The sequence below is a fragment of the Gallinula chloropus genome (genome assembly GCF_964237585.1).
Source record: "Gallinula chloropus genome assembly, chromosome: 3".
NCBI classification, from domain to species: Eukaryota; Metazoa; Chordata; class Aves; order Gruiformes; family Rallidae; genus Gallinula; species Gallinula chloropus.
Window position 1 is genome coordinate 60,765,734 of NC_140087.1, and position 26,405 is coordinate 60,792,138.

Consider the following 26,405-nt stretch of genomic DNA (forward strand, 5'->3'; position numbering starts at 1 on the left):
CTCAAGTTGCACCAGGGGAGATTTGGACTGGATATTATGAAAATATTCTTCACCAAAACAGTTGTCAAGCATTGGAACAGGCTGCCCAGGTAAGCAGTTGGGTCACCATCCCTGGAGGTATTTAAGAGACACAAAGATGTGGCACGCGGGGCCATGGCTTAGACTTGTCAAGTGTTAGGTCAGACACAATGATCTTCTCCAACCTATGTGGTTCCAAAGTAATAAAAGCATGTGAAACCAACAAGTCTTTCAAGAAACTATTTTGTTCTGAATGAACAGTCTTTGTTTTCCCATGGCTCACCACTCAACAGTAAACACTATCAATATCCCTCACTGCAAGGTAACAATATGGAATGGTAGAAATCTACAGTCTAAGAGCCTCATTTTAACCAATGAATTCCAAAAACCTGCTCTAACAAAGGTAACTGCAAGAGGCCTCAAACCTGTGAGGATCAACCTTGGAAATCATGTGGGTTTGAAACTCAGTTAATTCATGGATAGCGAAAGCTGTTTCCCCTTGAGCTTCTACCTCTCCTAAAGCCTTTTAGCCACTCGGCTAAAAGGCTTAAATGACTGTGTCACCTTCCTTGCTTGCAATCTCTCTGTTCCCCAATTCCCTTCCTCTCTGTTGTGATCCATTTTGCACTCCAGCAATCCCTCCCCATCTGCCCAAACACAACCTTTCCACCCAAAGCTACAACTTTGGGAAGTACGTTTTAAAAAGCAATGCAAAACCTCCACAAATGAGAAACTGACAGGCTCGTAAGTCAGTCTTGGTTGTAAGGTCAGACTCGACTACAATGTATTGCAATAATAAGTAACTTCAACAGCTCACATTTTTTTCCCCCCACATTAGGAAATCAGACTGTAAAGTTATTACTGAATCATTAAAAAAACACCCCTTAAACATGTAATTAAAGTATAGCCACAACAACTTAATCGTATTTGCATAGAAACAAGCCAGACTAACACATCTCCAGACAAAGTAACAAGACTATCATCCCACTGCAACTCAGCCGCTATATGGAGCCAGTCACAGCCCTTTTTTTCCCCCCCGCTCAAAACTCGAGTATTAAACTCAATATGCGAACGGGATGGTGACACCCGAGCACTTAAAACCAGGCTAGAACTACGTTAAACAAACAAAACCCCAGGCGCTCAGGAAGAAGCAAGGCTGTTTCCCACACGCTCGCGGCACCTGGAAATACCTGCAGCACCGCCCGCCCCTGGTGCTGGCTCCCCCGTGCCCTTAATCCCTCAGCCTGACGTGACCCCGGCTTGAAACGCCTCTCCAAAGCCGTGGCTCGAAAGGCAGCCCAGCCGGCCTGAGGAGGCCGCTCACCGCGCCGGCCCCCGGCCGCAGCCGGCACCGGCTTCCACAGCCTAGGCCCCGCCCACCGTCCCCGCTGGCAACCGCTACCCCCAGGCCCTGTTCCGCCGCCCCAGCCTCATCGGGACGCTGCCCCGCTGCCCAGCCGGGCCGAAGAAGGCCGCCCCTCTCCTACACAGCCCTTTCACTACAGGCGTGGCGACGCACCTCCCCCCGCCCCTCACCGCGGGCCATAAAGCCGCCGCCAGTCACACCACTCCTTCCCGCCAGGATCCCTGCGCCTCCGGGGGGGAAATAGTCCCCTCTGCCCTCCGCCCCTGCCCGCCCGGGGAGCACCACAGGGCGGCGGCGAGACTCCGATATCGCGGCGGGAGGAATCCTTTCGCCGCGCCGCCGAGGCTCCGCTAAGCATCCCCGCCCCCTTGGCTAGATCCGGCCGGGCCGGCGCGGAGGGATTCCCGGGGGCTGCGCGGCACCGGGGGAGGGGGGCGGTGTGAGGGGGGAGGAGGCGCCGGCGCCGCGGCGGCCCGAGGGGGGGGCGGGGAGGGGGCAACATGGCGGCTCCGTATTAACTTCCCCCCCTCGGCAGCCCGCGCTGCCGTCGCTCTCCTCCGCTCTCCCCGCCCAAGCCTTGATATGCCGGGTATGATGGAGAAGGGAGCGGAGCTCTTGGGGGGCAAGGGCCGAGCAGCCCCCAACGGCACCAAGAGCAGCAGCCCCTCCAACGGGCACTACTCGGAGCCGGAGAGCGGCGGCGGTGACAGTGGCGACGAGCACGGTGCGAGCCTGGGGCCGGCCCCGGGCCGGGCCGCCCCGCCAGCGGGGGGAGGGGGGTGGCGGAGGCTGCGGGAGGGGCGGCGAGCCAAGCCGCCTCCCCCTCCCCCGCGCCGGTGTCGGGGCGGTGCGGGCGCTGCCGCCGCCGTTACTCCTCCGCCGCCGCGCGCCTGTACTGCGGCGGGCCGGGCCGCGGCCGCGCGTGAGGTTGGGGGGGGGGGGGGGGGGGGGAGGAGAGGGGTGCGCGGGAGCGCGCGGCGCGGCCCCGCGGCTGCCGGGCGGCCCCGTGGTGCTTAACGATGGGGAGTGTCTCCCGGGAGCTGCCGCCGCCGTCCCCATTGTTCCGCTGAAATAAATTCCCCCCTTCCCCCCCTCGGCCCCCTCCCCGGCGGTAGTCGGGGCTTAATCCGCGGCGGCAGCGGCGGCGGGCGGGGTGGCGGCGGCGGGGGGGAGGTGGCTTATTCCGCACGGCCGCGGCAAGGCGGCGGGGGCTCCCGGGCGGCGCGTCCGCCAGCCCGCCCGCCCGCCACACGGCGGTAGCCTGGGACAGCGCCCGCCCCGGGGACACCCAAGCCGTTAATTTCTCTCCCCGCTTTGCGTTACAGATGTAGGAATGAGGGTCGGAGCGGAATACCAGGCGCGCATTCCTGACTTCGAGCCCGGTAAATCGCTTTTCGGCTGTAACCTGACATCTTGTTGCCGCCGCCGTTCCCGAGGCGGGAGGGGATGAGGTTTGGGGAAGGGGGGAGGGGGAACGGGCTCGTCTCGGCGGCGGGGCTGTATTTATTTCGCTGTTTGAGCCTTTGTGCGGGCGATGCGGCGGCGGGAGGCTGGCTGGGGCAGCGTCTGCTCCCTGTGCACCCGGGGGTGGGGGGCCACCGCGGTGGGAGATTTTCACTTCGCTATCAGCCGTATTATGTGTATCCGGCGGGAGGCGGTGGAGCAGGAAAAGGTCGGATGCTTTTTCCTCTCTTTTATTATTTTTCTTCCTTATTATTTCTTTTTTTTATTATTATTTTTTCCCCTTAAACTATAACGCCTACGGTATATTAACGAGGGGGTTTGGAAATATTTGTCGAGGTTTTTCGCTGGATGCTCTGGGGCAGAGGGTGGGAAGCGATGCGCCCTGCCGGAAGCAGAGCAGACCTGGCTGCGCGCTGGAGGCGCTGGGTGGAAGATGCGCTTGGTGGGAAACTCCTGCCCCTGGTTTTGTGTGCCGTAGTAGCCTCGCTAGCCCTGGGGTTGCGGGCAGAGCTGCTCTCCGCCGCCTTCCTCCTCCCCCCAGCCCCGCCCCAAGAAATACAGGGTACGCTCTCATAGCCCGGTGCTCGGTTTTAGCGAGTTAATTGCTAGAATGCTGTTTTGCCTTACTACGCTGAGCAGCGAGAGCCTGGGAGCGTTTATTAGTTTTTGCCGTAGTGGTCAGATGAAGCCTATCTACTTTCCTGTTCTCCAAACAGGCTCCATTGGTGTCAGATGATTTCCTACCGGAAGAGGATTGGGCCAGAGCTTCTCACATAGTGCCTCCTAAAGCTGGAGCGAGCCCCTCTTGATGGGCGCAAGTCCCCACAGGCCAAAGAAAAGGCCGGGGGAAAGAAAGGGGGAGGGTGGGATTAAATGGATGCATGATCTTGGCATAAGGGAATGCCTTTCCCCTAGGAAGCAGCGCGTAGTCTAGGTCTCTTTGTTAATAAGACTGACCGTTTACACCCTTTATTTTTACGTTGCCTACATAAAAATAAACATAAATAAAAATTACTGTTTCTAACATGCAGCCTGGGCTTGTTTTTCCTACAGGCCACTCAAATTAAAAAAACACGCTGGTTTTGTTTTTCTTTTAATCAAAAGAACTCTTCACCCCTTGTAGGACAACTAAGGTTCTGTGGTTTCAGTTTTGTAAACTACACATGCAATAGTATCATTGCATTTGTACCTACAGAACTAATATTGTGGTCTCTTATAACCAGACTTTTTAGAGCTCCTAAATGTTTCTGGAGAGTGGAATTCAACTGATGATTCCCCATGACTGGGATTAATATGTATTCCTTTTCCAGTTTCCATAATGTTGGGAGTCTTTCTTTAATAAGTCTTTTGTAAGAGGCATAATGCATAGCATTGTTGTTCTTGGGGTATGTATTTTGATTATTAGGGCGAGAAGATAGTAACTCTTTTTGAACACTTTAAGTAAAAAAAATTTTAAAAGTCCATAAAGCGTCTAGGTACAATACACACCATGTCAGCAGGCTGAAAATTTGAGGAGATACCCACAAGATCTGATGCAATTTTGGAGTCCTTTTCTGATGAGTCTTGAGATGTCATTTCTTAGAGATGGAACTAATGCTGGACAAAAACCTGTGCCATTGTATCTATGCTTAGATTACTTTTTTTTAGCAAACTATTTAATAGATGCTCCATCATATTTGTTGGTTTGTATGTGTGGGCATAGGTCCTATCTCTAGCTAACTAATTTTAGTGCTGTCTTTTCTTGGAACTGTTTTAATGCCTTTTTTGAGGATTTACTAGATACAGTAGAATGTGTTTATTTGCAGTACTTTGAGTGCTGTTAATAATGTCCCTAAAACAGATAGGTAGGAAATCAGTGACAGATGAAACTAGACTAAAGTCGTAGGATACAAAGTATACACGCAGGATACTAAAATGAGTAGAATAAATAACAATCCTTTGGCCTCACTTAATCCTGTATTGAAAAATATTAATAAGCAGTGCTCTATGACAATATGTTAAAGAACAAAACATTAATGATTAAAGTTATGATGGTAGGATTTGTTTTTTTAACTTGTGTTCATGTATAATAGAAGAAATTTTTTTTAAGAAAAAGGGAATCAACTGTTTGCCAGTGTCTCTTGGAAGAAGTGGAATGTGATTGAAAGAAACAATTAAGAGAAGTTAGTTTAAACATACTCTTTCTTACCCATTCCTCCACCCTGTCCCCTTTTTACAAGCAATCCCTCAGATAGAGCCATAGGGAAATAGCAATTTTTAATTGTCACTAGATAGATCCTACTGCAATGAGGAAATTTTTCTCAATGCAAGAAATTGGTTTAATAAAAATCTTAAATATTCTTATCTAAGTTACTGAGTTAATAACTGCCTGCAGTCCAGATTTGTCTCCTACTGGCTTTCCATATTTTTGAGACTAAGTTGTATCTGCTTGTACTTTCTGACCCATCTATAGATGTGGCAGGATGTTACAAAGATGTTATCCTTACCTTGTAGGCTGTTTGCATTCTCCTGGGAAGTGTAGTGGAAAACACCTTCACAGGAGATGTACCATACTGGTGTGGCATCCACACGCAAGACAATTGCTAGAGAAATTTTATTCTACTCAAATTTGGAATTCACACAGGCTTTAGTATGAATTTTGCTTACTTAATGTAGAAATACTTATTTTCCATTTTCCACTCTTAGAGGTAGGGGTGGAAGCACTATCAAGAAGAATGTTTCATAACTCCTAAGGTCACTTACGACATCCATTTCTGTGTAGGTTCTTTTAACTTTTCTCCCCTTGGTCTTCCTATATGAAAACAGGCTTTCTGAAATCAGAATTATTAAATGCTGTAGTGAAGTATATAAATTTTCCCATTCATCCCATGCTATCTGTCTTCACATTCCCAGTTTGTTTCTAATTTGCTTATTTTAAGATTTCAGGTATTTTACTTCAGGAACTCAGTTTCTGCTCCTGTTAGTTTCCATGTTTCTGCTTCTACTCTGAAAGCTTAGTCTTAAGCAGATGTTCATTTTATGCTGGAAACCAGTATGCTTTTAAATTGCTGAGCTGCCCCACAATGCCCCTACTAAGCCTTGTGTGGTTCCAGATTTTATTTTCATTTTCAGTACTTGGAGTCATATACAGAATGGCATCTTCCATGCATTCTGAATTTATAATGCTAGGCTGAAATTTAGAGAGTGTCTTTGCTGCTACAGTTTCTCTGTTGTGAAAGCAATGGAGAAGTACCCATGGGTCATCTTCAGCCAGCCTCATTTTCCATGCAGTCTCAGCAGAGGAGCCCAGCAGCCAAAGTATGGAAACCTCTTCCAAAGTGACTTGAATGTGGGGTATGTGCAGGGGGACGCCTCTTCTATTTGAGATGTAGCTTGTGGTCTTTCTCTTCCTTACTGGCTTAAAACTCTGCGCTTTTAACATGCTTTGGTTAACGTTGCCTGGTATTTCCAGCCTCTGTCCATAATAAGAATGGATCTGGCAGATAAAGATCACGTTGCCCTTAAGATACAACACAGCCTTTTTTGGGGAGGAGTGCTGCTCGCTGGAATACTTGGGGCAGAAAGGACAAGAAGCAGTTCTCATAAAGGTAGATCATGGTCCTGCACATGGAGATGGAGGGATCCCTGTACTGTAGCTATAGACATCCTCTGTTGAGGATAGGATGCCTTCCTTTGAGCTGTCTGCACGCATCCCATCTTTCCTTTGTCACCCTTGATTCCCTTTTGGCTGTGTGAAAATGCTGCCTGAATGGAAACAGTGGTCTGATTCCTGCTGGAGAAGCAGCTCAGCTTCAAACAGGGGTGTTCTGGTGGGAGCTGCTTGTTAGTCACCTAGGGGTAGCCTCTCAGGAGGGGAATGGCACTGCATGCATCATCTTCTGCAGGTGCAAACAATAGGCCACTGACATCAAGGTTTTTTTCACTTTAGAGCTTGAATATTCAATGCCTGATAATGTTCACTATATCCACTTATCTGCAGGTGCTGCTCTGGTATTTTTTGGAAGGAAAAGCTGAGGACATCCTCATGTTAAGTTTAGACCTTTTCTTCTCACAGCCTGAAGTTCTGATGCCTTCTCTAGTGGTCCTGTTTTCTCATCATCTCATAGTTAAAGAGTGGAGTACAGGGTAGTGGTCATTCACATGTGACAAAACTGAGTGGACAAGAGAAATGTTCTGTCTGTAATGTGTTTGCATTACTCTTCATGAAATAATGCATTCCTAATGACTAAAAATGGCATGGTTTTGTGTTCTAAAGTAGAAGGTATATAATAACAAATTCCTTAATGTAGCAGAAACCCTGGCAGAGTTTAGTAGTGCTTGTGCCTTGAAACTGGTGCATTTTTAACTTGTTACAGAGTTTATGGTGCATTTGGGTTATCTGTCTTACACATCTCATTTTGTAAGACACGAGTTCTTTGAGTTCTTCTAATTAACTGATTTTCAAGTTCACGGTCATAATGGATCTAAAGATTGCAAAAATGATAGCAAGTACAAAACACTGCCAAACTAAAGAGGGAAGAGCAGCAAAACATAGTACACAATTAGAAAGCATTTAGTTGTTCTTTTCCAAATCACTGATTTGTTTTGTTCCCCTCAACATGATGTAGAACCTAAATGTAAAGTGTGGAAGCTTCAAATGGAGTGAAAAGTTATTTGTTTCACTGAATAAAAAAATCCATCTTTCTCCAAAAAGGGTGGAAGGATAGTTCCTCTGAGGTTGATTCCTCAAGGAATTCATACTGACACAGGCATAAATATTCCAATTGTTGGGCAGTGTCCTAGGAAGATAAATGCTTGTAAACAGATTGTAAGAGGCTTTATCTGGTAGTATACATTTCACAGAATTACAAGGTTGAAAAAGACCTTTGAGTCCCAACTGTTCCTGTCCTAAGCTAAACCATATCCCTAAGTACCTCATCTACTTTTTTTTAAAAAAAAAAAAAAACCACATGCAGGGTCAGTGACTCAACCCCCTCCCTGGGCAGCCTATTCCAGGCCCTGACAACTCTTTCAGTAAAAATTTTTTTCTAACCTAGTCTGACCCTGCCCTGGCACAGCTTTTGTCATTTCCCCTTGTCCTATCTCCTGTCACCTGGCTGAAGAGACCATCACCCACCTCTCTACAACCTCCCTTCAGGTAGTTGTAGGAGGTGGTAATGTCTCCCCTCAGCCTCCTCTTCTCCAAGGTGCACAGCCCCAGCTCCCTCAGCTGCTCCTCATATTTGTAAAATATTAATGAAAAGTAACTATTGGGTAATGCATGTTGGGGAATTTCCTTTTCTTTTACAGCATGTTTTTAAAAATCAAAAATTCTATGATTTAGTGCCTTGTACAAAGTTGCATCAGTGTTGCAAAAATTGCCCTGTCTTTCAGTAGGGTAGGTAACTTGGACTGCTTCTGTATTGAGGTAGAGGTGAAGTACAAACAAGGAAAAAACCCACAACCCCCTAAAAACACAACTGCATAAAGAAAGATGACTTTTATGCCTAATTACTTTCTACACCTGCATAATTTGGTTGGCTATGAATATCAAAAATGTGTGGGTATGAAAATGAAAACTAAAGAGCGAGACGAGCAAAAGTGTTTCTGGTTATAGCTCATTGTTGAGAGGATCAGGGATGGTCACTTATCTAATTTTATGTTGTTGCTTTTTTTAAAGAAGCCGAACTTACAACAACACATAGTGATAGGACTTCTTTCCTGTGAGGGTGGTCAGTCTCTGGCACATGCTGCCCAGAGAAGCTGTGGCTGCCCCCTCCCTGGCAGCATTCAAGGCCAGATTGGATGGGGCTTTGGGCAGCCTGGGCTAGTGGAGGGTGTCCCTGCACAGGGCAGGGAGTTAGGAATAGGTGGTCTTTGAGGTCCCTTCCAAACCATTCTCTGATCCTGATACTCCTAGAATACTAATAGACTATCATAGGTTCTGGAGGACTGTTCCAACACTTCTAGACTTTGCATCCATGTCAACTTCAGCAATGCACTCTTATGTGCAAAGTGGGGTAACCGGGATCCTGTCTCATACCCAGTTATGACTGAGCCTCCTAAAAGCAGTGCTCAAATTCAGCCATTCAGTATCTTCAGGAAGTAATATAGAATTAACAATGTTTTTTTACCTTAGTATCTGGACTGGACTTCTTAATATAGTTGACTTTTACTTACTGTCTCATAAATAGTTGTTCTCTAGATCTTACTTATGGGTACTGAGACTTACTTGTTTTCTTACAGGTGCCACAAAATATACTGATAAAGATAATGGAGGGATGCTTGTATGGTCTCCATATCATAATATTCCAGATGCCAAGTGTAAGTCCTTACCTGCTTAGGAATTTAGATACTTAATTGTAACTAAGTAATTGCTTCTGGTGTGCCTGTTCGCTCTTTATTTTACACACAGTGAAACTGCAAGTTGGGAAATTAAATACAAGGCTCCTTTTTTTTTTAATCTAAACATGAAGAATTTGCTATTCTAAACTACTAGGAGAAGGAGTTGCAGTGGATAAGTTCAGAAAAAGATGTGTTGAGGCCCTGTTCAAGGGGAAATTACTGTCTTATCAGGATAGGCATTTTTTCCCTTCAGAAATGACCTGAAATACAGGAGTCATCTGACTAAATGTGATCAATTATCTGTTTAATCTAACTTAAACCTGCCTCCTATGCAAGAGTTTCTCATATCTAACTTAAGGGAGTAAACTTTGAGATGCAGTCATGGGAATCTGGTCCTCAGGACAATTTCTGCCTGTTACCACTGGTTAGAGGTTTATGTCCCTCCATATTTGAGGGAGCATGCTCTACTACTGTAGAACAGTTAGAAATAAAATGCTTTAGACCTATTATTACTTAACACTTTCTTCATTCCTGTTAAGTGCTATGCTGCAGCAGCTCATGGCAAGGACATCTCTGGTCCACTAGAATAGCGAGGGTATAATTATCTCCTTTTCTCAATCGTGCTGCCTTTCAACCACACTTTGTTGCCACTTGATTGTGAACTTCAGAAGGTTGAATAGGAAGACTTTGTTTCTTTAAAAATAAAGAAAAAAAGACCCATTGAAGATCAAAACTAACAGGACATAATTGTAAAATTATGGAAATTGTTCAACTCAAGGCTGGCTGTACTCTGGCCAAGTATGATTTTAAAAGTATGTTATTGGTAAATTTTATGACCTAATCATTGAATTTTCATATTCTTTATTGAAAACTGCCTTCATGCCATGGTCAAAATTAATGCTGGTCAGTGAAAATTATATTAATATCCAAGATGTGCATAATCATTGATCTAGGATCTCTTTACATTAATTTTTAACTTGTTTGGGAATACAACAGTAGAAATAGGTCAATTTAAAACTAACCCCGGTGCCTGGACATCCCCCCAGCGTGTGTCTGTTCTTACGAGCGGTTTCCAAGAAGACACAGCCTTTCAGTAACCAGCTAGACTCTGATTCGAGTAAATTACAAACCTCTCTGGTTTTGTTGTAGTAAAAATGTGAAAGCAAGAATCTTTTTCACTGTGTAAAAAGTTTATGAAATTAAATGTTGGATTAAAGGCAGTGGGCTTATGTATTGTTAATAAGGCCACAAATATTTTTAACATTTTTGGGGACCTGGGCCTATGCAGTATATTAAAGTGTGGGAAGACTGTTTCTCAAGTTAAATGGCTAATTCTTTGTCACCTTAGAGCAGAACAGAAAGTACTAAAGAATAACTCTGACATTGCTTTGTTACAGTGGATGAATATATAGCAATAGCAAAGGAAAAACATGGATACAATGTTGAACAGGTAAGTGCTATGAAATTAGAGTGCTCATTTAAAGGATTTTTTAAATATAGAAGTATAACACAACTCTTTCTTTTTTCCCCCTTGGTTACCATTAATTAACGCTGTTTTTCTTCAGGCACGGCAGCAAACACTGCAGTTAAATGGATCTGCATACAGTTGTGGTCTGGATTCTCTGCAAAAGATTGAGCTCTTTGTTTTCATGACATGCTCAGCTTGTAATGTGCACTTTTGAAAGGTTTGGTATGTTTCTTGATACACTGGGCATGTCATGCAATTGTGTGTGTATATTTCACTAAAGAATTTCTTAGGAAAGTGGCTTACAAATTTATTGTTTAATTCAGTTATGTTACCATTTTGAACCATTATGTGTGATAGGGACAGTACTGGCAATGTTTCTTGCATACTTAAAAAGGCAACCCAATTTTGATATTTATTTTTTTTTCTCAGAGGCAGGAAAGCAGAATCAAATTCTAGGTTTGAGAGTAACAAACAAGTTCACTTTCTTTAATAACCTTTAGTCACCGTCCCATAAAATGTACAGGGTAAAACTTTGCTGGTCTGCATTTAGTTCTGTTGCAATCTTCCTGAATTTACCAGTTTGTGTAAAAGTGAGATTACCTATAGCAGAAAGTTACTTGGTGTACAAGTAGAAACAAGTAAGTTGTAGAGGATGGAAGCTTGTAATAGCAAAGACTTGCTATTCAACTGCTAGCTGAAAAAGAGGCTGCCAGTGTTCTGATGTCCAGAATACCTGCAGTTTGGTGATGTTTGTTTGTGGCTTGGCTTTTGTTAGGTGAGAGAGGGAACTGAAAGATCTCAAAATAAGTCTGCATAAAAGACTATTTTTCGAAACAGCTTCTGGTACAAAATATATGTAGAGTGTTCAGTGGAATAGAAATTGTCTTTGCAAGAGGTGCTTGTTACTTGCCATTTTAATAAGAAGAGGTTTGATATGTGCAGGTTATTAGAGGATGTGAAGTCAGGGGTCTGGAGACCTGACGAACAACTGCTGGACATTTGTACTGTGTGGTTGAAACTGAGTGCATTACATTTCACAATTGTCATGCCAGACTTAGCATCAACTCTGTCATTGATTTTCTGGCAGAAACTCTTAATCGGCATCAAATTCTTTAAGAATATTGCAAAATGAAATTATGTAAGAAAGTATATTTACATTTCCATTCCTTATTAGGTGCATGTGACGTGGAAGTGTCCATGCTGTTTTTGTGAATTGGAGAGTTGTAGAAAGACCTCTCTCACTGTGAACTTTCAGACTTGCATTTTGTATGATCCTCTGGTTGCTGAACAGTATTTTTATTTTCTTTTTTGAATGGGCTGGTAATAAAGGCCTGAAGACTTATAAGGAAATCTGTAGGTGGTACGTGCTTGTAAAGGAAGAAAGCAGGTCAGGTATGAGCCTATCAGCTAGTTCATGCTACCTCAGAACTACTGCTGCCATGCCAACCTTGAATTGTCTAGCTTTCGTACCTTTCATAAAGTACAGATGTACCCACTCTAATATCATTTCAACCTTTAGTACATAGCCAATTACACTTTAAATATGTTTTGAGAAGAGGTTCTGATAGTCAAATTTTATTTTAAATAAATAAATCGCCTTTTTTTATTTAACTTGTCTCAACATTGTACAAAGTTGACTAAATCCAAAAGGGGACTATTTCTTTTCAAAGGCTCTCGGCATGTTGTTCTGGCATAAACACAATATTGAGAAGTCCCTTGCGGATCTCCCTAACTTCACTCCTTTCCCTGATGAGTGGACAGTGGAAGATAAAGTCCTATTTGAACAAGCATTTAGCTTCCATGGAAAGAGCTTTCACAGGATCCAGCAAATGGTAAAGTAATATTTTAATCAGAAGCATTAAACAGTTCAGATGCACTAAGAACAAAGGTTCCAGTTGGGCTAAAATTTGATGTTGATTTCTATGCAAGAACTTCAGAAACAACCTTGAATATAAGATTAAGTTAATTTAACTGTGTCTCTTGGACCTATAGCTTCTTCTTCCTTTTTTAAGAAAATATATGAAATATCCTTCTTTCCATCTTACCCATGCATTTAAAATTTGGGTAAAGGTGGCTGTAAATAGAGCAGAGTTATAATCTTGGGTGGAATTTTAATTTTTTAAAGTATTAATATGTTAATGAATTCTTCTAGCTTCCAGACAAGACTATTGCAAGCCTTGTAAAATATTACTATTCTTGGAAAAAAACTCGCTCTAGAACAAGTTTGATGGATCGTCAGGCTCGAAAACTAGCTAATAGAAATAATCAAGGTGACAGGTAAGTTTTATATTCTTAGGTAGCCAGAAACTGAAGTCTTTTTAGGTACAGATGTAAGAGTAACTTCCAGACATTATGTTTCAGTGTGAACCATGTGTTTAGATTTGAGTATTGGTGGTGAAGTCTCTGCTTTTAGAAAGGGTTTTCGTACCTGTGCATTAAGAACTGTGTCACTCCAGTCGGTGTGAGTTGTAAGCACTCAAAAGTGGTATTTAATGGGTAACTGTAAAAACAAGGGATTAAAAAAAACCACCCTCCTGAATTCTGGGAATGTGTCTTACAAATAAGGCTTTATTTGAGAAATCTAACCCTATACTATTGTGTGTGGAAGAGTGTTTTTGTGGGTATGTGGGGTTTCTGTTTTTTTTTTTTTTGTTTGGGATTGTTTTTGGACTAGAATGGAATTAAAACTGAAAGATTAACCACTGTAAAGACCTGTAGCAATTGGAGTGCCCAAGTACTGTTTTATAACAAAACTTTATGTAAATCTTCTTTTAGGAAACTTAGAACCACTGTCAAAGAGAAGTAGAGCTCAAAATAGATGTAAATTGCCTTGGATAGAAAGGAATAATGTTTACCCTAGTTGCTATGAAATTAAGATTATATTGCTCTTAGTATTAACTTGCACTTTTAAAAAGTCATTTAATGTGTTGAATGTATAAGTAACATAATCATGTTTATATTGGAAAATGCAATTTTATATCTACAGAAAACTGTCTAGCTAGAGCAGAAGGGTCTGTACTATATTACTGAAAACTCCTGAAATGTAAAGTCTCCATATGTTTACTTAGTAATCCTATAGCTGAAAAACTACAGAAAAATAGGTAATGTGACCAGCTTCTTATAATCTGTCCTTAGTGATGATGATGTAGAAGAAGCTCATCCAATGGATGGAAATGATAGTGATTATGATCCCAAGAAAGAAGCCAAAAAGGAGGTAACAGTTAGCTTAATGGTGAATGTCGGTTTGTTTTCTGTGGGTGCATTACTGTGAAGAATATGACTTGTAGTGAGGAGGTTTAGCTTGCAGCCTGCTTGCAGTCCCTGAAACCACAGGGATTTTAGGTGATCAAGATCTTGACAACTTCTGATTGAAACAAAATGTTATCATGTGTTTTTGCCATTCTGTGGGCATAAATGCATCTCTCATTGCCTTCAGTGCCTCCTGAGAGAGTTTTAGAAGATATGTATGCTATTGCTACCTAGTAAAACAATGTTTCCCCTGCCTCTGTCTTGTTAATATGTATACAGTTTTACTGGTTGGGAATTACTGGAACCTAAAATTCATTTAATTTTAAAATGCAAGAAAACAATTTTCCAGGAATACCTTTTTTGCTCTTTGAAAGGCACAGTGAGGTTATGCATTCCAACTAATAAGTGGCTTGATTGAAGTGCTTTCTACTAATAACTGTAGAGCAAAAAAATTTTGTCTCCTCTAACGAACACTTACAGCACTTACCTGTGAAGCTGACAGTGTTTGGCATATGTTTTGGGTTTCTTGGGAGTTCTTTTGGTAAACATTATCATTTATGAACAAGACTAGAAAAACCCAGTTAGTTTTGTAAGCGTTTGAGTGTTTCTTTGATCAACTTAATGCGTTTGTGATTTTCCGAAAATGGGACAGCTCCTGTTTCTTGGGAATAGGAGAGGAGCATCAGTGCAAAACCTCAGCAATCCTGTGAACTGATACCTTGGATTATTATTATTAAAATTTTGCAGTTCTTCCAAAAGCGATAGGTTTGGATTCCGTTCTCAGCTTTGCAGTGGCATTCAATGCATCACTTTAACTGATGGGGGAGGACAATTGCCCCTGCCCATGAAAGAGTTTGAGATTTTATTTTTAAACATGCCAGGATATGTTTTTTAGAACTTGAAATGGCACAAGATCTAATAGTGAACCTTTTTACGTTTCATTCTGCTGTTGTAACAATGTTCTTGCAGTCTGTTGATTTGAGTTGCTGCCTAAGCCACTTCTAAATAAGGGCTATTTTGTTTCACTGACTTTCTTTGGTTATTGTTTGAATCGCTACATGCAGTCCAGAATGAAAATAGTGTGTTTGTAGATTTCTAGGAACAGGACAAATAGGTTTGCAGCTTCTGATGAAAGCTATCTGGATCTACACAAGATAATTTTGTGATCTAACATTTCTGCTAGGATTTGTGTACTTTCACTTCCTAAGGAAAATATAAACTGAGTAGGCTGTTTGAGTGCACAGAGTGATAGAAACTTTCTGTTACTGGAGAAAACTAATACAAGAGCTGAACACTCTAGCTTGGCAAGACAAAAACTTGAGAGAATATTTTAACTTTAAATCCAGATTGTACAGGCAGGAACTGCACCTTCATGCTGAAAGAGCAATGCAGAATCAACAAACAGATGGGCCAGAAGTAAACTTAACCTTTGGGGTTTTAGGTGTCAAAGATTTAAGGCTCTTATATCAACTTTCCAAGAAAGAGCAGATATCTTAAATGCTTTTAAGATGGCCTCTCTGAAGTCTGTGGAATGGATTAAGATGTTACATTAGCTGGGAAGAGGATGTGGCAGAAGGTCAAGCATAGCAGAGCAAAGCACTCTTTTTGTTGATCTGTACTAATGCTACAGAACATCATAATAATGGCTGCTGTAATTTGTTTTCTCTTCACTGTGACCAGATGACCACCTCCTCTTAACCTGCCTGGATGTCAGCAGGGAGGAGCAGTAGGGAGCTGCTTCAAGTAGCAAAAAACCCGAATCCCATCTCTGTTCTGGTACTAAGAGTTGCTCTGAATTGGAAAATCCTTGCAGGGGAAGTAATTTTTGCTTCTCTACTCCTGGTCTCTAGGGAACCTACTCGGTTGCTCTCTGGGAGTCACATACATGGAGACTAGCTTCTGTGCAGCAATGCCCATCGAAGACACAGCAGAAATTTTTAGGCATCTAACCATATCAAAGCAGCAGTTACAGAGACTTCATCTCTCATTTGCTATCCCTTTCCACTTCAAAAAAGCAAACAACAAAGGCTTAATTTTGCGAAATTACATGGCATTTTTGTAATGACTGCAAAAGTACCACATCTATCCTCTCTCTTCCAATCTCAAATTTCCTTCCCAAAGCAAATGGCAGTCACTTTCCATAGAGTGCTTCTAGTAGGAAAAGGCGTGATCCTGCATACTTGCCCATCCTGGTTGACTTTCATTCTTTCCCCCTGAGCTTCACCTGAATTTTTCATGTCTGACCAGAAATAAACATGTAAATTCACTGATTACTTCCTTTAAACATCTAATTGTGTGTATATATCTTTACCTTTTGCATACATAAGAGATTTTCAATTTTTTCCCTCTTTCACAGTATTCAGACTGTGGCTTCTGTAAGATTTAGTTTATTTTCAGCCATGTTAAAAGAAAAAAGTTTTGAAAACTGACTTGACACTAATGCAGGCTTATCCAGCCAATTACTACTGGCTTACTCCATCAGCTCATCTGCAAGACTTAGTTTGGATACCACACACAGAGGACGATGTTAGCTTAGGTTTTCTTTGTCATAAATATGACATTACAGTGCTATGCGATACTTTATTTTTTAATAAAGTTGTATATAAGATACTGTTATTCTTTAATGATTTATTTCTTGTAAATTAAAGGGCAATAATGAGCAGCCTGTTCAGACCAGCAAAATAGGTCTGGGTAGAAGAGAGTATCAGAGCTTGCAGCATCGCCACCATTCTCAGCGTTCCAAATGCCGTCCACCAAAAGGCATGTACCTGACCCAGGAAGATGTGATAGCTGTTTCCTGTAGTCCCAATGCAGCCAACACAATACTTAGACAGCTGGATATGGAACTAATCTCGTTAAAGCGACAGGTACCATGGGTTATTGGTCTTGTTTTGTTTTCATCTCAGATTGTTCTGATTGTAATGGTTTTGAAGATTATCTGTGAAGATTCTGAAACTTCTTTAATGTGAGTCTTCCTAATTTTGTTCCACAGTTATCACCAGAAATGCTGGACACTAGCTGACTAGCTATTCTTCAGTTTTGTTTTCTATGTTCATCTGCTCTTGTGGATAACATGAAACAAGATTACTTCCTTAAAAAATAGGGCAGGGGGGATGTAGGGGGGAGTATGGCATGAAAATGGTGTTAAGAATTTGGGGACAGGAGAATACCAAAGTCACATTTGATTATTTTTCAACTTGTGTGACAAGTGAGAGTAAGACCAATGAAGCAGAGGAGGTTACATTTGTTATAGTTACAATTGTAGCTGGTTTTCTGGATGTTCTTACCCATATGAAAGTTGTGGTGGGGGAGGGAAACATGGGCCTAGTTATTTCTCTCTTTGAATTGATAAGCTTTCTATTCCTTATTAAATTTAGAAAAGCTTTGTAGTCTTCACCTTTAAGAGGACAATTGTCTGCATCCTTTGCATGAAAAAGTTAATTTTTGGCACTTGAAACACAGCTTTAAGGATACAGCAGCGTGTGCATGCTTGCTTTCTAGGAATGATGGGGCTACAAAGTCAAGGCTTATCTCCAGGAATTTCTGCATCCTTATAGACTGCTAAGCGCTGCCATGTTGCAAAATCATGGAGTGAAAAAAGTGTTTCATGGGATTTTTGCTCCCTTGTATTCTTTTACAGGAGAAATATGCTTCTTTCTGTCACAGCAGGACTCTGGGGCTAAATAGCATAGGTGGGTTTCACTCTTTAGCCTAAGTGTAGGTGAGTTACAGCCTTGAGGTTGTGTTTCTCTTTTTTTCTTGCAGTGATCTCAGAGGTGCAGCCTTTGGAATCTCCCACTGAGTTGTCTGCTTTTGTGTCCATACTTAAGAACACTTGTAATAGCTGTGCACAGTAGTATGCAAATCTATTTTTTTACACGTGTTACCTTACGTGCATCACTGCCAGGTTTAAATGGTGAATGGATATGTGTATTGTCAATTTGGAAGCTCTCTCCTTTTTATAGGCTAATACATTTTATTTAAATATTTCAAAGAATTTCAAGAATCACCCTTAAGTGAAATCATGATGATCTAAGGTCAATAAAAAGCAGCCTGTCAGAAGGAACTAACTGGAAGCATCTCATAAATCTTTTTTTTTTTCTAAGTGCTTTTTGGCGAAGGAAGAAGTTAATATGTACAGTACATCTCACTTAGATTTCTAAGAACCAAGTTTTCTGTCTAGAATATTCCGCATTCTTCTTCAAGAACATATGCATCATTATCAAAACTTGTTTGTTATATCCTACTTTTAATGTTCCTGCAGACAAACTGTTCTTTTGAAAGACTGGCTTAAATATTTTTCTCTCCATAGTAAACTGTTCTGTTTTTTTTTTTTTTTTAACAGTTAAAACTAGTGAAGCCTTAAACTATAATATTTCTCTTTCTAACTTAGGAGGTACACTTGTGGCAATCCTAGTGAAGATATATGTGTAAAGTGACCAACTTTCTTTGTGGAGCTGATTAACTTTGTTGTTTTTGACCAAGGTTCAAAATGCTAAGCAAGTAAACAGTGCACTTAAACAGAAAATGGAAGGCGGGATTGAAGAATTCAAACCTCCTGAGGTAAATCAGAGTAAATATTAGCTCTTGTGGCCTTTCACTTACATTGGGGGAAGCTACAGAAATGTGTTTTGCTGTAGCATAGTGTTTGCATGGTATCAGCAGCTTAAACAGGATCCGTTGAATTATGTGCAGGGATGAGCGTGGCTTCTTTGCAAGAAATTAGTGGCAGGCTTTTGTTATGGCAAGAAAAAGCTGAAACGTCATGTTTGCTCATGACAACAGGCAGCTGAAATTAGGCCCTGATATTTGGGATTTCTGATTAAAAGTAGATAATGTCGATTGTTAGCTGTAAATTTTGTGTTCAGTGTGAAAGCATGAGCATATATATACATTTGGGCGTATAAAGTGAATGACTTAATACAACTGGAGTTCTCTTTTTCTCCTTGTTTTAAAGACTTGGATATGAAACATAATGTGAATGCAGACACCAAGTCCTAGTACTTGAGATAAATGTAACTACAAATTCAAATTCTGTCTGCATAAAGATCATTACCTTATACATAAGTTAGAATAGAACTGCATTAAAACAGAGGAAAAACTCTTGGTGTAGTCCTAGGCTCCAATCCTTAAATGCTACTTCCTCTTCATGAAGAATCTTAAAACTATAAATTTATGGCTTATAAGCAAGAGATTTTTACCTCTGTTACAAAACATAGTGCAAGTTAAACACGTTCTGATGCTCAGATGTTCTGTGTCTGTTGAACCATTTTAATGATCTTTGTGCCATTTTTCTAATTTTAATAGTCTAATCAGAAAATCAATGCCCGTTGGACCACAGAAGAGCAGCTACTTGCAGTACAAGGTATGTTAATAGTAGTAGTGGTTTGAAATCTGAAGCAAAGGATTTGAAGAGGTACTCAGGTTTATGTTTGTATTTTCCTCTAAGTGAAAAGCTACACTTTATCTGGTCTTACAAGAATGTCACTGGGAAAACAGGAAAAGTAGTGAGAATATTTAGGGTATTAATTCAAGCAACATGACACTAGTCTTTCAGTTACCCATATAAAGTCTTAAATAGAAAAGCTAAGCTAGGTTTAAAAACTGTAGTAGTACTGTACCTTCAATCATCTTCTAAATGACCTCACATGAATTTCTCTAAAGTGGAAGACTGAAGGAATAGTTGAAGTAATAAAATTTGAAGAAAACGCTTCCTAAGGCATCTCTCTATCCTTAAAGTAGGGAAAAGCAGGAGTTAAACTGCTTGACTGTTCACGAGGGGCATAAAAGAGCAGATATCCACCTGGTGTAGACCTTCTAAGAATCTGAAGCTGGATATGGATACTTGACTGACAGTCTTAGAGAAAAGCACAACATTTTCTGGTAGGCTGTTGATACAACTAATTAGCAGTTATTTCATTTATATGAAGTAAAACTGACTCTTGCCTTGTTTTAACGTGCCCTATCTAATGCAAGGAACATGCAAGGGAAATTTCTGGAGAGCCTTAATGCTGTCTCAAAGACACTATATATATATATTGACTCACTTCTGTAGATCATCTTTTTTAAGATAATCAGCGTACACACATCTGCTTTATTTCTCCATATTCTTCACCTTTAAAATGAAATACTGAATTTTAGTGTAAAACCTTCAGTTGGATCCAGCTATCACTGGAAAATCATCAGGTGTGCCATACCTTGCAGCTGTTAGTCAGGTGGCTGAACCTACCATTAGCTTTAGTTTGAGGTGTGAATGGAAGTGCTGAAGAGCCTCATGTGTCTGAAGTCACGCCTTTCCTCTTGCGTTCCTCAGACTGGGATTTGCATCTCCAAACCATTTTCTGTCTTCAATTTGTCCTCTCAGTATTTCTAACGAGGTCGCTTTTTAGTTTTGTCCCCAAATGCAACTGAAGGAGATGCTTATCTTTAGTATGACAGGCTAGTAAGTAGAGTGCTTGCTGGAGAAGTGGGGGAAGTCCAGGTTCATTGTGCCTGCCATGGCACAGAATAACTCAGCCTTGCATTTTCATAGTTTAGTGAGTAGAATTCTCACCAAGCATCAGTTTGGGAAGCAATACGACTGATTCAGCGTTTTGTGAAGCTGTGGCACCGCGTGACCGACAAAGTAAATAATAGAACTGGAGCACAGGCAAAAGAGAAGGAGGACTGGGGTAGAGTCCCAGGAGAGGAGTTCTAGTCTTCCAGGTCTCTTCTCTAGAGAATGTTTCATAAAGGTAGTCAGCCTTGATAGTGAAGGGTGAGGTGGAAATTGGGCCTTCTGGAAGAAACCTGTTTTCATTGAATTTACATGTGCTTCTTGTATGTATTGTTTCCTTTTTAGTCCCCTTCTTTTGACATTGTATCAAATGGAGATGGGACAAGAACTTTAACAAAATAGTCTTCTTAGACACTCCCTTATCTGCAGTCCAGTAGTAGAGTATCCCTCCTTGAATGAGAGTGCTGTAGGTATTAAACTCCTGTCCTTCAGGCTAAGGACCCCGATGTCTTGCTTTAAAACAATTACTTGAGCTAGTAGACTTCTGCATGAATGAGCCACGCTGTCATTTGCCCTGACTCTGTTTTTAGGAGGTAGTCATGGTTGTTGTAGCGAAATCCATGATGCATACTAGGCTTGAACTCAGAAGTTGACTTGAGCATGGGGACATTTATTTAGTTTGTACATTTAAAATAGATTTATTTAATTATATATATCAATAAATTTTTGGCACGTGCTTTTAATAATTTTACAGGCATCCATAAGCATTAAGCAGGTAGGTGGCACTTCTGTGTTTTGTTCTCTTGAATTCAGACATTAAATCCAGCCATGGAAGTCATAAAAATAATATGCAGTAATGTAATTTCGGTACTGTTTTTCCTAAATATGAAAAAGATTCTTGGCATCTATGCACTACTCTCAAGAGATCAGCAGTAACTAGTGAGGAGGTAATGAAAAAACCCACCTTAAAATGTAGCTGAGCATGTAATCTTAAAAGCAGTGTGGCTGCCAGCAGTGGGCTTGTGGTCTCAGACATGTATCTCTAAGCCAGTCTTCTGCAGTGTAATTTATCAGGTTACTATTCGACTTTGAATAGTCGTTGAATGTAATGGACCACTTCATCACTTGAGGTGTTCTTAAGTGGCAAACTTCATGTATAAAAATGTATAAGCAGGATCATCTTCTCAAACTAAGATCTCAGCTATATGAAAATTGCAATTGCAAATATGTTCCAACGCTCATTCAAGACAACATATTTGGAATTGAGAAGCAGTGCATGACTTCCAGAGCATTACAGTGGACTCCAGCTGGGGCAGCCGGGATGTAGCTCTCCATGAGGTAGTTGCCGAGAGCGCTGTAATCACAGCTCAGGTCACAGTGAAACTGAAGCTCTCATAACCCAGAGGTTGCCATTAACTGTTCTGCCTCATTGTGGTGCTGTATTGTATTCGCATGGACCCAGGCTGATGTTTTGTGTGCCTCAGCATCTGTTGGACTGCACCATGTTAGGCAGTGCAGGCAGCACTGCACTTGCATTTTTAAGTTTCTGTGAGCTAGACGTTCGAGATTTGAACATCGCAGTAATGAGCACGTGCATGTTCAAGTCCACCTTTGTGACTGGGTGAAGTTCTGAGGAGCCTGAGGGATTGCCATGATCAGGGCTGCGTTCAGATATGCCCGTGGAGAGACACTCGTACACGTGAAGCAAGGCTGTGCAGTCATCTTTCTTGAGCTTCAGTTTCAGCAGCCTAATAAAATTGAATAACTGATGTAGAGGTAATTTGGATGGTGTTTAGCATGAAAGGAGGTATAAGTAATGTGCACCAATTGGAAGTGGATGATGGGTTGGCATCAAGTCTTACAGATGTGCCAGTCCCTCATGCATAAACTTTTGTAAACACATATTGACTTCCTCTTGTTTCTGATGTGGCTCAAAAGGTTTTTACTTTCTCTGTGTAGAAGTGATTGTGGTGACACTAGAGCATTATTAAATAACACTCTCGAAGGAATCAAAAATGAGCAGTTCTGCGTTTAGATAAACTAAAGAAATTTTACTTTCTTTAGAGATTTCTCATAGTGAAGGCAAGATGCACTGCTTTCAAGCTGTTTGCTTGGAAATAGGTTTTAGGACCTTGTTTGTGACAGCTTTAGTTGAAGTTCACAGGCTCAGTCGTTTTCCCGGTGAAGGGGAAGGAAGAAATACAGACAGCACAGTAACAGGAATGGCTGGAGTCACTGAAAGTCTGAATTAGGCTTCAACCAAGAACGTGCTTTGTTCTGCTGGGCACTCTGCTCACTTGATTAATTGTACAGGGTGTTAGATGTGTTTCAGTGGACATCGAATGATCATTATACATGAGTAAGGGTGGTAATGATAGGGTAATCAAAGAATATTAAAGCACTGGAGGGAGTGCTCGGTGGATGTGCACAGCTTGTAAGGAGTACAGCCGGTACCTCATGCGACTGATCAAGCGCAGAGCCAAATCCCTGTCTGCCTAGATGCATGTTCTCTCTCCCACGTGGCTCTGCTAGGTCCCTTTGTTGTCTTTCCAAGGTTCGTGCAGTCAGGATGGTTGGATTCTTTTGTGTGCCCTAGAAGAGATCTTAAATAATGGAGCTGAGCTCTTGACAGTTGAAACATCAGCTTCAGCTACAGAAATTGCTGCTGTCCTGGAGCTGAACTTTTCTCTTAAATTGCAGTGAGTGTACATTACCACATCAGAGGTGCTTATTAACGAAGAAAGGAGAAAAGAGCAGAACAAGCTGAAGGTCATACTTTTCACAATTAAGTTGAAAAGGAACATAGCTTTCAGATTTGAAGCAACTCTCACTTTCCAAATCCTTTGCTTCGCTTTCTGAAGTGAGGCGTGAAATCAGGCATAGATTTCTTTTCCTGTAATGAGACAGAGTGCCTGTCCTCTAAGCACTGTCATGTTCCAAATTAGTTTAGTTATCAGGAGCTTCACAGAATAAGTCAAATTGTAACTCACGCATGCATAGCCAAGAGGAGAAAGAATCAGTCTCCTGTTTACTCAGTCTGGAATAAAATTCTGATTTATTTCTTTTAGTCTCCCAGTTTTTGGGCACTGGTGATTAAAAATATACTTTGTGGAGCTAAAAGCTGTGTTCTAGGATGCTGGAGAGTTTGAGGATTTTTTTTTCTTAAGCAGGAGAAAGGAGGAACTAGACACAAATCCAGAACAACTGAGAGAGAATCACTACATTTAAGGTTATAATTCTATTTTAGGTTTAAAAATACGGAATGTTGTACCCAATGGTTTTGTATGTTATATGCAAATGTAGTTTTAGAACTTTATAAAGTACATGTTGGGATTTTCTTGTGAAGTGCTTGTAATCAAAAAGTGACCTACTGATGTCATTACAAAAAATGAATTAAAAGAACAATGCAAAGATCTTCTGTCATGCTGCTGCATGCTGGAGGGTTTGATCCTGGAGGCTTGGGCTGGACTATCTTATAAACAGACACCAGAGGCTTATGTTTAACATTCTCCAAGGTAGTTGTCCTAAACCCCCAGATTGTTCTACCCAGCTGAAATTGTGAACAAAAGCTTTAAAAAGGCTTTGTCACATGAATGCTTGCAAGTTGCTCTTTGTGGCCTCAGTAGAGCATGTCACAAGTGCAGGAATGTGCAGTGATTTATAGAACTGTGTCCCCTGTTCTGTCCTTTGCCCAGTCCAGTAACTACTGCCCTCTACCAGGCCTGCTGCAGGGGTTGTGGGCAGATAAAGGTCCACATGCATTTAGCCGGGTGGGAACCCATGGAAGCCACCAAATGTTTGTCACTTGACATGTCTAGTGCTGTTCCCCGTGTGCAGATCCACGCGCGTGCTCGGTCACCCTCCCTCTCCCGTCTTGAACTTGTCTCGGGCTTCTGTCCTTAACTACAAGCACACTGGAGGATTTTCTTGATTTGTCAGAGGCCAGATCTCTGTTTTAGGTTGGGAGGCTTGGTGAGTAAGCCAGGACCCTTAAGAAGAGTGGGTAATGACCTTTTAATAAAGTTCTTGATTTTTATGTTGATAGCTGTGCAATTAAAAGTTATTTTGTTTTAATTGAGGCCACCTCCTAATTGAGAAGTCCTCCCAATTAGCGAGTCCTTGGTTTGCAGGTCCCATAGGTTCTCTCTATAAATACATCACACGTAGCTGTGTCTGACTGATTCTTCACAGCTATGTTATTTACTTTGCCTTCCAGGTGTCCGAAAATATGGTAAAGATTTTCAAGCTATTGCAGATGTAATTGGCAACAAGACTGTTGGCCAAGTGAAGAACTTCTTTGTAAACTACAGGCGTCGGTTTAACTTAGAGGAGGTATTGCAGGAATGGGAAGCGGAACAAGGAACCCTGGCTTCTAATGGTGATGCTTCTGCTTTAGGGGAGGACACAAAAAATACTTCTAATGTGCCATCAGGAAAGAGCACTGATGAAGAAGATGAGGTGTGTTTTGTGTACCAGAAATAAGTAAGCATGGGTTGAGGAACAGCATTTTATTTAGTGATAAAATGTAAGGTTAACTGGTGTGGAGTGGCAAACCACATTCTAAAGAATGATGATGAGCTTGCATAGAACTTCAGCCAATGTCGTTAACCAGCTGGGAGCAGGACTGCACCTTTCATAGTGACAATCACATTACTGTTTTATTGTTAAAATACAGTTCTTGTTCTAGAAGAAGACTCTTGCTTCCTAAATATTTTTAGTTCTGCTGTCTATAAAGTTTTGGTTGGTGATTTCTTTTCAGTAACTTCTCAGTTTTTTGGTTTTGGTTTTTTGTTTGGTTGTTTTTTTAATGCTGTTTCCTGTGTAGTGGCCAGTGGCAGCCCAACTACATCACGTTCGGGCCGGGATGGCTGTTCACGCGGTCTTGTCTTTGTCCTTTGTGCAGGCACAAAGCACTCCGGCCACTCAGTGTTTAGGCCCTTCACCTCCAGCACAGGCATCTGCTGCAGCACCTACCGCTCCCATGGCAACTTTAAATCAGCCGCCCCCGTTACTTCGTCCGGCGCTTCCTGCTGCTCCTGCTCTCCATCGCCAGCCTCCGCCGCTCCAACAGCAGGCGCGATTTATTCAGCCAAGGCCGACTCTAAATCAGCCTCCCCCGCCGCTCATCCGCCCAGCTAATTCCATGCCTCCTCGTCTAAACCCAAGGCCGGTGCTAACCACGGTCAGCGGCCAGCAGCCACCCTCGCTCATTGGCATTCAGACAGAATCTCAGTCCACTCTGCACTGAAGAAAGAAAGCAGAATTATGCTAACTCCTACGTTGGAAAAATTGTATCAATGTACTTTTTTTTGTTTGTTTTCTTTCCTTTTATTTTTTCCCAAATAAGGAAGGGGAGAGAAGGAGCAAGCCTTCACAGGTATCAGACCAGTTTTGCAGAGGAGCAACCAGTAACAAGAAACAGAACCACATGGATGACCACCTGTATAAAAAATATTTTTATGTCAAAGACTTGTACAGCAGAACAAGACCTACTATACAGCCCTCCTCTATACGAATAACTGTTGAAGGAAGCTAACTTCTTAAATGAATAAATGTTCAACACACCGAGATTTTGTTTAACTGATTTTTACTCTATTTATTTTATTACAGTTCTTTGTAGTCAAGCATCTAACGACAGGAAAGTAGTCTGGCAAATCTAGGAGTAGATAATATTGTAGGAGACTTAAATGTAGCGTTGGGTTTTTTGTGTGTGTGAATTCTTATTTTTTACTTTTTAGTGAAAAAGAAAAAAGGCCTTAGATTGAGAAATTTTGGCCCTGTTTAGATAACAGTAGAAGCATTTCACGCACTTGTAAAATGTAGGTGTTTCTTTTCATGGTTTTTTTTTTTCCCAGAACACTTTCTCATTTGAAAAGGTACTGTCTTAGTAAATACTCCTCTAAAAGAGTATTTTGAAGACTCTGAGCTGTTGCACCAAACTCAGTAAATCTCACGTTTGTTCTACGCCTAGCAGTTAACTGAATACCAGAGTCTGGTTTCCTGACGCAGTATCTCTTGTG

The 26,405-nt window shown here is 41.6% G+C and overlaps 1 protein-coding gene across 1 annotated transcript; it reads left to right on the forward strand.

Annotated features, from left to right (window-relative positions):
- The first annotated feature begins 1,856 nt into the window (after positions 1-1,856).
- On the forward strand, positions 1,857-26,006 carry RCOR3 (REST corepressor 3). Its single transcript, XM_084262155.1, is given in 14 exon segments — positions 1,857-2,108; positions 2,710-2,766; positions 9,074-9,151; positions 10,570-10,622; positions 10,738-10,845; positions 10,847-10,900; positions 12,311-12,472; positions 12,793-12,917; positions 13,776-13,878; positions 16,538-16,756; positions 18,375-18,452; positions 19,197-19,254; positions 24,602-24,843; positions 25,289-26,006. Coding segments are annotated over 14 exon segments (1,824 nt in total). The 5' UTR covers positions 1,857-1,966; the 3' UTR covers positions 25,634-26,006.
- The last annotated feature ends 399 nt before the right edge of the window (positions 26,007-26,405 follow it).